The 15,030-nt window shown below is 44.2% G+C and overlaps 1 protein-coding gene across 2 annotated transcripts in view; it reads left to right on the top strand.

The window, feature by feature from the left end:
- The window catches only part of LOC311255636 (calsyntenin-2-like), a 251,594-nt gene that overhangs the window by 213,587 nt on the left and 22,977 nt on the right, over positions 1 to 15,030 (top strand). For both annotated transcript variants that reach the window (XM_084350266.1, XM_084350267.1), the window contains 3 exons: positions 1,710 to 1,872; positions 9,468 to 9,634; positions 13,272 to 13,420. In XM_084350266.1, coding sequence (XP_084206392.1) covers positions 1,710 to 1,872; positions 9,468 to 9,634; positions 13,272 to 13,420 — 479 coding nt within the window. The remainder of the gene's footprint in view (positions 1 to 1,709; positions 1,873 to 9,467; positions 9,635 to 13,271; positions 13,421 to 15,030) is intronic.

Consider the following 15,030-nt stretch of genomic DNA (forward strand, 5'->3'; position numbering starts at 1 on the left):
AGATCCCAGAAGGGCCCGAGCTCTCTTTGAAATACTCAACAGCAAAAGCATGGAAGAAGCGGTAGAGCACGGGAGGCGACTGTCTGCTTGTGCAAATGTCAGAGGGATTAGTGTGTGTGCATGCTAATATACATTGTTTTTACGCTTGGCACACAAGTAATGAGATGCAACCAGATGGGGAAATAAATCTACAATATCCAGTTGATAATGCAACGGTCACGTTAGGGATTTAGAGCAAAAGTCCACATAGTATTCAGTATGTATTCTGGAGACATGCTGAAATCATATCTCAGCAACCTGTATACACATTGCATAGGAATTGTAGGCGCAGAGCTACCTTGTGATCATGTTTATGCATGTCCTAGCATCCTAACTTACAAATCAAAGTCAATGCCATCAGCATCAGTCACATCTGGAGCACCATCAAATGCACAATCAGATTATCCCCCCATTGATCCCGAGCACCGACTCAGCACATCGACATGCTGCATATGTGTTAAGCAGCTGTGCAGAATGATCACCAATAGACCAGATGTTGTATCTCACACCTCAATAGCAGCGAAAATGAACCGGATTGATTAGAACTCCCATCTGTCACGCAAGCACGGTGTTAATAAGCAGGCTGCCGAGTGCTCGTCATTAGAGCTGGAGGTTACCCAAGGCTAAGTGTTCAAAGGCTGTCCCGGGCTGTATCAGAGGAGCTGAGAGGAAGAGGTGAAGCACGGCCCGATGAGTGTTGCCACTGCTGAGCTAAAGCCCTAAGGCGGAGGAAGAGGAAGGAGAGGCAGCTGCACTCAGAGACTGACAGACAGGCACGAGTGGGCTTGTGCAATCAATTAAATCACACAGCGAGGCAGGGTGAATGGTCAAGCATGCTGAAGTGTGGCACAGTCAAGCATGTTTCAGAAGAGGTTAAACAGGTAATGTACTAATGCATTTCAGTGCGTGTGAAGCACAGGGGAAAAACTTCACAAGCCAAGAATTTATATAAAAATTCACAATCACAACAAATCACATGGTGGATCTGTAATAGAAACAGAACCCTTCTTATTTGAGAAAATACACCGGTGTATCTCCTGTTCTGGTACCTATACCAGTAATGGTGGAACAGGGGAAGCTACCAATCCCAGCGCTCCCAGTGGCGGCTTAAACTACCAAACAGGCGAAGCGATGAAAAAGGCTTGAAAACAAAAAGAAAGTAGTCGTGTAAGTGTGGTGACATAGAGAGGAGGGAGGGGATTGCCATCTGCAGAGTTAGCTTACAGCAGCTTTAATTCTGTTCCACAGTGCGAGGGACTGAAGGAGGAATAGCAGAGCAACGAACAAAGTTTCATGCCCAGAAAGAAAACTGTCAATCTGCTCATGGAGTGTGTGTGCATGTGTGTGCTTCTGCTTCTTCCTTTTTAAATCTTCTTACCTGGATGGATGAGAGACGAAACTCTCACATTACCCACAATGCAACTTAGCCACTGAGTGACATCACTGGAGGCAATTTATCAAATTGAATGTAGCTCCCTCATGAGCCACAAAAGGCTTTATACTACTTTTTTCACATGTGCAGTTGAACTCCACAAGACCTATAAACACATTTTAATGTGGGAAATTGGTGGAGTTACCCTTTAAAAGTGAAAAAACACAGCAGCTGACTGTTCAATCACATTTAAATTATTAGTGTCCATTCACGACACGCTCTCTTCTCTCTCTGACAGATCTGTGACAAGGAGTGGCACTACTACGTCATCAATGTAGAGTTCCCAGTGGTGACGCTCTATGTGGACGGCGTGACCTACGACCCCTACCTGGTGACCGACGACTGGCCCATCCACCCCTCGCAGATTGACGTGCAGCTCACAGTCGGTGCCTGCTGGCAAGGTGGGTGAGCGGCGCTGAGCGTTGGTGATGATGATGAAGATGCCGGTGGCGATAGAGGCGATGATAGCGATAATGAAACGGTGAAAAAGACTACGACTGAAAGCAAAGTTTAATTTGAGAGCCACTGTAAAATGGGGAAAATCGGGAAGTCTGCTGATTGAATGTAACTTCCAGACAGTATGAGTGCAAGTTCAAGAAAATGAATTATATGTTCTGAAGTATTATTACAAAGGGACTCATTGAGTGTGGAACATGTTCTTTGGCCTTGAATGAACAATGTAATTAAGAAAAGCACTTAGTCTGCCTTTGACAAAAGGGGAAACCTGAAAACTGAATGAAGGCGTACAATTAAGCTGTCCTCGAAAACTGATAGCTGCCACTAATTGCACCGGGGTAGGAGCGAGGGCACTTTTTCACACAGCACAGACCCCCATTGATTCGATAGCCCAAATGAGGCTGCTCGGTGATGCTTAGCCTCAGATAAAGAGTCGAGATATCTTTTTTCGTGCGGGAGCAGGAGCAGGTCATCTCGTGTCGCTTTCATCTGGGGCAGTGAGATGAAGTCCACTCCTCCTCCTCCTCCTCCTTGTCCACCTCCTACTCTCCTCCCATTTCTTTCATCGAACACTGCAAGCCTTCTAGGAGGATTAAAAGGGCCTTGAATAAAAAAAAGGAGTTCAAAGACTATTTCAGCTTTTCTAGTTGGGGGCTAAGCCTCAGTAAAGAGTTGTAAGGGTGAGAGCGAAATCTTAACATAAGCCATTAGCCACAACAGATTGGCCAGATTGCCTTTTCAAAGCGCTGAGCTTTAAGTGTTCAGCACATTGATTGCAAACCTGTTGCAAAGATGAGCTTATTTATTGTCCAACTGGCTCCGGGAGCTTCGGCTCTGAGAGTGTTTTTTAGAACAGTGGTGAAAAGAAAATCAACATTTGTAGAACAGTGACAGCGTGTTTATTTCTGCATTCTGTCGCACCGCTAAATGGCCTCACAGAGAAAACTGTCAGATGAGGACCGGAGAGTTCAGACAGGACAGCATGGTAATGTGCAAACGGATGGCAGAGTAAATAAAAAGATTTGTTAGCTCAAAACAGTATGGCTCCAGGCAGCAGTGATTTTTGCAATATTTAATTAAATTTCATGATATCATTTCATGGTTCATGAAACATTTAACTGGTCAGTTAGCGTCTAAATAAATGATGTCCTGGGCACAGCAAATGAATGTGATTTAGAACGATCTCGTATCAGATATTTATCCAAAGAACCCATTCCAGCAGTCGGTATAATCTGTAATGAAACCTGCCTCGAAATCCCATTAGGAGCCGCTAATGAACACACATGAATCACTTTTTATTAGGAGGTAAGTTTTAGTGTCTTAAGATGATGTAGAATAAAATACTTTGTCACAAGCTATTAAACTCTGATATAAATAGTTTTCTAACCTTTCGGTCAATGCCATCAAATTTATAGATACTGAATGACTCTTGAGCCGGTCGGCCCAAAATGATCAGCATAGTCTGACTGTAACATACTAAGGCTGTTGGTCTGTGTGATAATGTGTACTGTAAAGCTCATATTAAACTTTCCACCTCTGCATAATCATGAGGGTAAGTTTCAGTATCTGCCCATGTCAGTGAGGATTTCTTTTTACGTTCAGTTCAGTTAGGACTTACTCTGGTACGAGATGAGTGCAAATAATAGATGAATCAGATGGTAAAAAGGAGCTAACACAGAGGTGTGGATAGCCTACTCCAACTACATTTATTCAAGCAGTGCCCCAGAAAGACTGATTGAAACACAGTGACTATAGTTTTGTAATATTACAGTACAAAAGCCTATCTTTCCCCCCGTTTCTGTCTGTTCATCACTATCTGATATATACACGGTCCAGCTGCAGTCTGGACTATTAATGCTCATAAGTGCTTATTTCCATTTGTGAACTTTTTCTCACCAGAGAAGAAAGATATACTCACATGGCGCAGTAAAGTGTTTCATGTCTTGAAGTCAGCCACAGAAATTGTTTTTCTCCACGTGGCCCCTATGTAACGCTGATGATGCAGGATGCCGACTTTTTGTTTACACCTCCTGGCTTGCTTCTAAAAAGCCAGTGTGACTACAAAGTGGACTCTGGAACAACTGGACCAAACGACAGGTGTGAAAACATCCTCGGGCCCTGACACACCAGGCCGGTGGTCGGCCCTCGGGCTCTTGGAGAGCATCTGTGGCCGTAGTTGGCCCTTGTTGGCAGATTTCCAGCTGAGAGAGCACATTGAATCGGCAGTGGAGCCCATCGGTGAGAGAAATCACAGTGATTGGCTGTTCAGCTAAGCAAAACAGACAAAGAGAGGGAAAGCCTCTTGAGCCTGTTGCTGAAGTATCCATGATTTCACCTGTTTAGTGCAGGTCCTCCTTGTTTATCGCTTGCACCTGTTTGACAGTGCCAAGTTGTTATTTGCAAGTTTTTATGAGACATATTCTTGATAAGAAGTGGCTATATTGGCGTCAGTGGTGTCATAACAACGGTTTGTATATCCGCCGTCCCGAGTCTTCCGGTTTCCCTTTCTGCCACCTCATGGTGTGTTGAGTCATTTCCTCTCACACAGATTATACAAGCTAGTTGTCTATCAGCTGTAGTCTTTGCTGTGTGTTCAAGTGCAGCTTTTAGGCCGAGACAGAGGTGATGTGAGGCAACACAACAGTCAAGCTTTGTCACCACTAATTCTTTGATGTCAGGTTGGTGTGTTGGCCCTACGTGTCGACCCTCAGTGTAAATGGTTAGATGATGAAATTAACGTCACAAGATTCTTACTACTAGAACTACTCAGATACTCAGAACTACTCAGACTTCTATAACGGACATGTTAGTACAGTAGTACAGACACACAGTCCTTCAAAAATGAACCTGCAGATCCCGGATTGTGGAGCGAACACACTGTTGCCACTACAGGTGAACTAGATCACATCTCACATTAGAATGCGTGAGATACACTTGTACGTGTGACTCCCTGCAACAGGAAAGCAGTGAATTATCCAGCTGTGAAAAATGCATTTGTACACTTTGATTCTCTCCTATTTTCTAATAGAAGGGTTGCCCCCACCCATCCTTCTCTCTTCACCTCTGAGAGTAAGTGCTAGCTGTGCAGTTTTCACAGCGCAGTCAACCTATATTTACCCTCTGACCTGGCAGAGTGTGAAACACTCGGGACGCTCAGCTCGCCTCACTCTTCTTTTTCCTCGGCTGTGTAATTACACACTGCTGCTCTGCCTCCCAGACTTCTTCCATCACCGCAGACGCGTGCAGGAAGAAGTACTGATGATGATTACACACATCCACAAATTGGAGCATAAATAGCTGCGTTTATACAGTTTAATGAATAAATACAGGCACACAGGTGCTGATACAGGAACATGTGCAATAAATCACACAGTAAGTGAGAGACTCACACTTACACTTAAATAATGATCCTATTTCCAGCTCACCCGTGCCTCTCCAGTCTCATCTGTTGCTCTCGTGGAAATGACACAAGTAAATCTGAGTAAAAAAGGAGAGTGAAGATCTATAGAGCAGGGAGGGCTGCACAGAGCGGGGCGAAGAGAGCTGACACCACGTAAAAACCAGCCTCTGTAAAGTGGAATGATCAGCGAGTTTATCACCCATATCATTCCCGCTCTGCAGCGTCTCGGTAATCCCCTCTCCTCTTTTTTACCCTCTGTCTGGGACCCTTAATGGTTTCTCTGGCCACGGCCTAAATTGATAACATCTGTCAAGGTGGGACAGAGTGGACAGGTGGACATCTAGAGAGAGGGCAGGAAAAAAGGGAAGGAAATGGTGACTGGGTAAAAGAGAGAGAGAAGGTGAAGCATAAAGAAAAAGAGGAAATAATGTGTTTGGCAGAGTTTGGTGTACGTGATTTCAAATGCCATCCTGTGCCTTTATTGGAGAGACTCTGCTCCCCGGGTACCTGGCAGGGAATCAGCACGCACTTAAGGAGGAAATGGCTTTAAATATGCAAACCAGCTGTGGCTAGTGTACTGAAATTTAACGAGAGTTAGATTACCAACATTCCAGTGAAGGGAAGACTGCAGAGAAGAAAGATCAATATGGGGCTTTCATACCACACAAAGAAGCATGAATACACATATTTATTATTATAAGCTAAGGAACAACCAACATGAACTATAACCATAAGATGAATATTGATCAGGTACATGATTTTTACAGTTTTGGAACAATGGGTCCCTAAAGGAGTCTAAAAGGGACAGTTCACCCCAAAATCAAAATGTTTCTCTTCTGTCAGAGAGGCCAGCTGACATTATCACTCAGTCAGAGGAGGATTAATTATTACATTCTGCAGCACGAGTCTCTTGTCCACGAGTGGATGCACACTTCTACTGCACGGTGGGACAGTTGGCAGATGTAGTTCGGTAGAAAGAAAATAGTTCCTAAATAGAGGACCACACACACCATCTACTCCCTCTATTTTCAAGAGAAGGCAGACATCCTTACAGCCAATATCTCCCAGTGTTTGACTTTGGGGTGAACTGTCCATTTGGATATATACTTGATGGCTTGAAGGTTTAAGCTGTATTTCCCAGGCCCGTAATCAGCACCATTGATTAACCAAGTAGAAGATCCAGAAGTTAAGAAACAGATTTGTTCTTTGCATGGTGGAGGTAGTTACAGTATACTACACATGCATGTCCTCGTCAGAAAAAGGGCCTGTAAGCCCAGAACCCCACTGCTGTAGTCAGTATGCTGGTTATCCTATCAAAAGTTTACTGAACGGTCAATTTTCGTCAAGAAAACTAAATATGAAAAGTCGAAAAGTCTGTTTCCTGCTTGCTTCTCCAAAACCATCACAGACATTTGGGAGCAGGAGCCTGAGGGCAAACAGTTCAGCACAAGCATGAGCGAGCAACAAAGAGAAAGGGATGATAGGCAGGTAGAGGTAAGGGGGAGAGTTCGGGTGTAAGAATTTCTCAGTGCCCCCCTATTTCTATCTGGCCGGTCAAGAAATAGGCTTCATTATTCTCCTGTCTGGTGAAGCAGGGAGGCAGATGACAAGCCAGTGGGCTGATGTGGTCCTGTGAGCAGATCCAATAGATCACACAACCAGTAGGACTCTGTCTGCTTCAGGGGCAAAAAGGGAGCTTTATCCAACTGGCCAGAGTGTACAGTGTAGCTGTTGTTAGCAATCATAGGGGTGATTCTAAGAGGTCGGGCATGAGAAAGTGTTTCCTGCAGTGGTCAGCTGTGTCTCCACATGAAATAACTGAGCTTTTCAGATGCAGTATGCATTACTGAGGGCAGTGATACATGTGCCTGCACCATCAGCAGGGAATTAGGGCTAACTGGGTCAAGCTTGGCAAAGTCTGATAAAAATGTAGATGACTCCCCCAACTCCAGCTACTGCAGAATATCATCAAGTAATTCTACACTCACAAACTGGATTACCTGGTTCAAAGAGTACATTTTTCTGTTCCAGTACCAGCCACACTGGGCAGCACTGGGTGGATTGAAAATGAACCAGATTTGCAAGGCTTGCCAAGCAGTAAATCCAGTTGGGCATACGGCATTGAAAGTGGCCCTCAGCTCATATCCCCCTCCTTAGATATCAGTGCCTCGGTTGGCATAATCTTCAAAGTTAAAGCTTGAAGATTTTCCATCATAAAGGTGTAAGGGTTCTGTGAAAAAGACACTATGATCAAAGTTGCAAGAGGTGGTATAGTGCATAGACAAATACATTCAAACTTTTGATCTGCAACATGTCTTTTTGTCGAGGATCAAATCAATTAACCTGTTGGGATAAACAGTGGCTGGTATCGACAAAGCATGCAGATCAAGTACCACTACTCTTCGAGAGTAAGATTAGGCCGACTGTTTTTATCTTGAGAAGGTAGGGGATGGTCTAGTTTTGGTCGCTGGTCTGGAGTGCTGCTGCTTTCCCTTCCATGCTGGCGATTGCTGATTACAACAGCAACTTAATCAGCTCTTTAGGTTAATTTTTCAATTGTATCATGTGACAATGCTGTGCTTATGCTCCGATTAGGTTTAGGCACAAAAACAATTGGTTAGGGTTCGGAAAAGATTGTTTTTTTCGCTTAATTTGGTTGCCCTAACACGGCTGGACATGTTCCGACTTCCCTTCAAAAAATGACGCTTGTTTGTTGCCTTTAACACGGCTGGAAATTGCTCTGAGGTCTTCTTTAAAATGATCCTGTGGTCTCCACACCATCCAAGTCAGCAAGGTTACATGTTAGCATTTCGAGTCATCCCACTGGACATTTCCAGCCATTTTCCAGCCATTTTGTGGTGTTGTTCATTTTCATGGGAATTCAAACCACCTCCATCAACAGTGAAAAAGAAGTATGAAAAGAATTCAGAAAAGACACTGATTGCTACCTCGATGTGAAAGATATGGATCCAGGAGGACGTGCAGCAAATTATCTTGGAACCACAATCTGTCTCCCACAGAGAGAAGACAGGCCTTACAGAGGCACCACAGATAAAGGGATGAACAAACACACAAAGAAAGAGAGAGAGACAGCACAGTATGCAAAGTAGGGAGAGGAGAGGAGAGGCTGAATCTCCTGGGGTTAGGATGATCCAGATCCAAACTTCAGGTTGAGGCACAGACAGCCAGGATGGGCGATAGTCCAGCACAAAAAGATCTGAGTGAAAAGAGATGTGAAGGGGGAAAAACTGGGGGGAGAGAGCAGGTGTGTGAGGGCACAAAGTTGTGTGTTGAAAGGGTAAACACGTACACTAATAATGAGAGACAGAGAGGAAGCCTCTTGCAATGTATTTCAACTATGTCTTAACCCATCAGGTGTAGCTTCCTCCAAATGTTTTTGACGTATCAACAGTTTTGAATTTTTTGATAACTGTATTACTCTCGGGATCGGAGAAAAAGCAAAGAGGAAGTGAGGAAATAAATGAAAGGAAGGAAAGGATTGCAAAAGGTGAAGTTCTGATACCCAGAGCTAGTAACCTTTCAGATAATGAGTGGTTTGGAGACTCCTCTTGCTGGTACTGGCCTTTGCAGAGTTCAGAGGACATACTTTAAATGTGTTGACTTTTTCCTTACCTTTATTTAGCCTGGGTGGGCCGGCTGAGTAACGCTTGCTCTTTTACAGCAGCATCCAGTCGCTTAGTCACAGAATAGAGACACAAAACATGCATCTTAAGGCCAATTATAGCCATAATCTGGTCATTAAGACTCATAATTAAAGAGTGAACAAGGTCACTGTTAGTTTAATGATCTTGTTTGTGTCAGGGACTAACATTTGCCACATACCAGTAGAGACAGACATGACACCATAGTGATTACTGTACAATAGATTGATACTAACTCACAAATTAAAATATCTACTAGTACTTTGAGTTTCTGTGACCCACTGCAATGACTTTATAGAATATGTGGACCTCTTCTAATAGGTTTTGTTCTTGTGCACTTTGCATTGGTGACATTGGGTGCAAAAACACCAAAGCAACAAGTGTCTCCATAAATCTCAAACAATCTTGCACTCTTAATTCCGGTGAAGACATTTTATGAACTGCTTTGACTGTAAGGTGTGTGTGGTTGTGTGTGTAGGTGGGGAGGTGACCAAGCCGCGGTTCACTCAGTACTTCAGAGGAAGCCTGTCTGGACTGACCATCCGACCAGGGAAGATCGAGAGTCAGAAAGTCATCTCCTGTCTGCAAGCCTGCAAAGAGGGGCTGGACATCAACTCCCTGGAGAGTCTGGATAAGAGCATAAAGGTATTCATACACACACACATAGTAACACAGGTTTACCGACCTAAACGGTAGAGTCGGGTTTAAGCCACTGAATGAATCCAGCTTTTGAGGAACAACAAAGAAGATGGACGTTTGAAGAGACAGAAGCGCTCACGCAGAAGCACACAACTAACTCGCTGTCACACAGATAAACACAAACCTACACGCCTGCAATCAAGCTAATTAATTTTTCTTGATCCAGCATTCATTGTACTTGTCTCAGAATAGAACTTGGGGGGGTACAATGCTCGACTGGCTCACAAAGTGCCAGTCCTTCAGTATTTCTGCCAGTGTTTACGTTTCGTTCCTACTAATATACTATATATGTATATTTTTTAAAGAAAAACAAAATTAATTTTAACAGTTTGTCAAATTATATGTACAATGTACAATAACGCCCTTTTCGTTGCTTGTGGACAAGTTTGCCTTTCTATGTCTCTTTTTTTAATCTGGTGTGTCATATTCAGCACTTTGGAGACAAGTGACTATAGCCTCGTTTCAACTGAGCAGTACGGTTCAGTTCAGTTCATTACACATTTGAACAGTTATTTTTGCATTTCCATTGTCAGGAGTTGTGGATGGTACTAGCAGAACCACTCTGTGCCCCATAAACAACCACATGTATGTGCTGAGAATAGAGAATACTTGTTTGGTCAAGCTAGAGTGAGCGAGTGGCAGAAAACAGACAGTGAATGCGAGCGGAGCAGAGGAAAAGAAGGCTATCAGTTTGTGTATGTTGTCAATCAGGCAGATGTGTAGAGTGTAGATCACAGTGTGTCAGTTAAAATATGCAGCAGCTTTTCTAACTGCTGCAAAAGTGAAAAAAGGGCTTACACTGAAGCCAGCCAGCACTACATTTAAGAGTACTGTCTGCAGCGGAAATGCAAAACACATCTCGCATTAAGGAGCAGAACACAGGTTACGCAGGGTTCAAAGGGTACGATGCTGAAAGTACTGTACTTCACTGGAAATGCAGCTTATGTTACGATGGTTAGATTTTCATATCTTTAACTTTAGTCTCTTTCAAACTCATTCAAATGGAACATTGTTCAAGCAGCCCAGATGGAAAGGTATTAACAAGCCAGCATCCTTAACTCTGACGCATGTCATAGCATCACGCCAGAAATGGGTAGAAAAATTTCCATGTCCACTTGGGCATTGGGATTTTCATCATCACCGATCCAGGCAAGAAAAAAAATACCTGTGACTACTGCAGAGTCATTTGATCAAGGAATGAATGCCGATTGTCCCATTTAATTCACAAGCCAGGTGTTAATGGACTCTTTGTCCAGTGTTAAATGTGGACTAAGCTTTAGTTGTGTTGGTAGCCACATTTTGTTACCTTCAGACAGGGCCAGACTAGCTGTTTCCTTGTTTCCAGTCTTTATGTGATCCTAAGATAACCAACAGTTCGCCATAGCTTCATATATTACCGCCCAAGAGAGTGACATCAATTTCATATAAGTCTCTGCAAGAAAAGCAAATAAGTGGATTTCCCAAAATGTTAATCTGTTTCCTTAACTTCAACTCCCGGTAGCTGTAAAAGTTGGTTTTCAAACAACCTCCCTGACTATGCTGAGTATACATTCAGCATACGTCCTCCTCTGGTGTGTGCACATACACAGAAAGACACGTTTTGATCCCAGCTGACACAAAAACACTACAAAAATCTCCACAGCTAAATCACGAGTTGGCTTCCTTGGAACTCCTCAGCTCCCTCAGCTCCCCATCCTCCCCACCCCCGTTTCACCACCGCGGCTAATTCATCTCTCTGCGCCGTGGAAGATAGAGAGCAGACAAGATGGATATGGGTTTGTGTAGACTCCAAGTCACCCACCTACCCACCAATCCACCCACTGTCCCCTTGGCTGCCTTAACTCTGCTCCATTCTGTCTCTCTTCTTTTCTCTCCCTCACTCCCGCTGCTCTTTCCACGGAGCTCCTTGTGCTCTGGTGCAGCAAAGAGGTCCTTGCCAGCCTTTTGAGAAGAAGCTGGGATGAGGAGAGGAGAGGAGAGGAGAGAGGAGGAGAAGGAGGAGGACAACCTCTTGAGGGCCAGTGCAGTTTATCTTTCGAGAGCTATTTCATTTTCTTCTTAGCCACACACTCGTCTGGCTCACATAAGTCAGCGGGAGGCTTAAGGACAGCATTTAGCAGAACAGGTAGAGGTCTGGCACAGCACAATCAGAGGAGAATAACAGGGAGGGGAGGAGAGATGGAGGGAGGTAGAGGAGGATGTGGCAATAGAGAACAGAACATAAGAGAAGACAGCAACAGAGGGGAAGGTGTGAAGAAGAAAATGACAGAGGGGGAGTGAGTGTACGGGGAGCCCCACGGAGTGCTGAAGTGCTGTCACCCTGCTGCTAACAGCCAGGTTTGGGAAATGGGAGATACTCAGTGCAGCTCTAGCAGGAGACCACTAAACCCTCTTTAAAGGGAGAAGGAGCCGCAAATCCCCGCTATCAAACCCTGCAGGAGAACACACACCTCTGTCCAACTGGACTCGTGAAGGGAGTCCACAGACACAGTCCACAGGCTTAAAGGGGCCCGACCATTGTTTCCTTCTTGTTTAGGCCGCCCACTGCAAAGCACATACATATTCATATTACTGTTATACTAGGTTTTTCCCTCCTGTCTGTTTCCATTGATTTCTGAACTGTTCGAAAATCAATCTGCCTTAAAATAGGTGAATTGCTGTTGCAGGGCATCGCAGCTCAAACACGATGTTCACTTTGACGGATCACCTGATTAAAGCAAGTTTCAAGCCTCTGCAAGCTGATGTTCATATACTCTGTAGTAAAATGAAACCGATGGCTGTGCCCATTGCATGCTTTAAAGTGGTATGGACTACACAAGCAGAATAAATAAAACCTTGTGTCTTTACGTCTCATGAATCCAAAATGTAGGTATGTTTGTGACAGATGTGTGACACATTAAAGCTGCATCAGACTTTGGCTGCCACTTCAAAATAACAGATGGTAGTGATTGAAAGATTAAAGACCTTACCACTCGTTGAAGTGGAAGAAAGCAAGTGCTGGTACCAGAGGTGGGACAGAATCATTGTTTTGCAAGTCACAAGTAAGTCTCAAGTCTTTGCTCTCGAGTCCCATCGGTCCAAAGTCCTTAAACTTTGAATTTCGAATTTGAATTTCATTTTTATTACCTGGTCTGCACATCTCTATGACACACACTTGCACACAGCAGCGCTCCTCCCCCTCCGCAGGTAAATATTAGTGTATTTTGCTCACATGCAGTTAAATGGAGTTGTTGATGGGACAGATGATTGTGAAATGTTGGAGGCAGGGGGTCCGGAAGCCGAGGACCGCATATCTGTCCGTCAGCGAAGACGAGTGCCACCGTTTAATTTCAATCTGCCGGGTCCCAGTGCACCTGGTTCTTAAAGGGAATGGGAGACGACACTCATGTGCATGCACCTTATTTTGCGCCCAGACAGCAAAATGTAGTTTTTGGATGCAGCTTGTCACTTCTTGTATGCACAGATGGTGTCCATACCCAGCTCCAGACAAGCCTACAGCATCTCACTTGGAACTGATTGAGTGCAGCTATGAATGTTAACATTTCTTCAGGAGCTGTTTAACCTCTGTTTTCTCTGTCCACAGTTCCACTTTAACCCAGCCCAGTCTATCTTGGTAATGGAGGGAGAGGACTTGGAAAACATGAACGCCGCTGTGAGGAAAGTTTCCTACATAAACTCCCGCCAGTTTCCCACACCAGGCATCCGACGTCTGCACATCTCCACTGTGGTCCAGTACGTACAATTCTTTTCTTCTTCCTCCCGCTTGTCTATTCTCTGTTCTATATTTTAAACTCTCCGTCTCCATTCCTACATTTGTTTCCCTCAGTCTCCTGTCGTCTCTTTTTCTCTGTAACACCTCTGTCAGATATGAGGAGCGTCAACCCAACTCGAGACTTCTGTTAAGTGTTAAGACAACACAGCAGATATCACAGCCTGACTGATACATTATTCCCTTCAAACACATTGATCCCAACCCCTCCTCCTCTCTCTCTCTCTCTCTCTCTCTCTCTCTCTCTCTCTGCCTCCCCTTTCTTCTGCTGTCACCTTCCTTTTCCTTTAATACACCATTTTCTGTTCGCTGTCGCCACCGGGGGCCAGTTTTTACATTTTCATGTCATGTATTAATAATTCTGCCTGGGTTTTGCCAGAGGAATGAGAGAGAGAGAGAGAGAGAGAGATGAAATAAGAGAGAGAGAGAGAGAGCGACTGGCTGGTAAAACAGCCTCCCTTGGCGGGTTACCATTAAAATTCATGATTGTTTTAAATATATGTAGACCCCTGCAGCACAGCCCTGGGGGTTCGCTCTCCGCCCTCCTGTTGGGTTCGATGCACGGCCGCGGGCACGAGAACTTCAACCAACGCATCAGTAGTGTGTGGGTGCGTGCGCGTCGGCGTGTGCGCTCCTCGGGCTGCCGGTGATGAAGCGGAGTCATCGTAGCTAGAGGCACGCCGATTATCAAGGAATACATTATGCTAACGACGGCTGAGCTTGCGTCATCGCTAAATGTTGTTTAAATTAAGTTTTTCTCGCAGACTGCCGACATGTCTGCTAGCCGCCATAGCCGTGTGCACGCCTGAGTGTGTGTTTAAGGGGTGTATGTATGTGTGGCTGGTGCGAGTGAGGGCATCCATTCAGAAACACGTGTAGAGACTCATTGATAAGGTGTATTTTAGCTTCCAGTTCATTTTTCACACTCACATCCAGAGCAGACAGCAGTGGAAAAATTCCTCCTCAACTAAGTTAGTTACGCTGCGAGCCTGAAACATGGCCCCCTGCCTTAAAACATCAGCAAAAAACACTCCCCTCCCTGCCACAGACAGTCCTCCTCACAAATAAACAGAGATGTAAATGCTTCCTGGCGATGCAATTAAACTCATTTCTTGCTGACGCTTAATAACTGCAATTACTGCAGGCATCGAGAACATAATTAAGCAAACAGCACTAATCTTAACAACAAGCCTTGTGGGCCACCCTGTCGTATGTCTTCTTTGGAACAAACTTCTTGCATTTTTCATACGGAGACTGGTTAGGGAATAAATATAAACAAGAAAATATATAAATGGGCTGCATATTTTCTAAAGACGGAGACATGAAAATATATCTACATCACAGACTTTGTAGTTTTGTCTTTTTGTAGACTGACAATATAAATATGTGGCTGGACGATTCCAATGAAAAAAAAAAGACGACACTACTTTTTGCCAATAATTCCACAATGCAATATGTCCCATTAAATAGACATGAGATTTACAGTCATGTGACACTTGCTCAGTGGATATGTAGCTAAATATGTATAGTTGTTAATTATTTGTCATAATCTCAGCATGGCAGAGTGACACTT

This window comes from Pagrus pagrus, assembly GCF_965226575.1.
Source record: "Pagrus pagrus genome assembly, chromosome: 4".
Taxonomy (NCBI): domain Eukaryota; kingdom Metazoa; phylum Chordata; class Actinopteri; order Spariformes; family Sparidae; genus Pagrus; species Pagrus pagrus.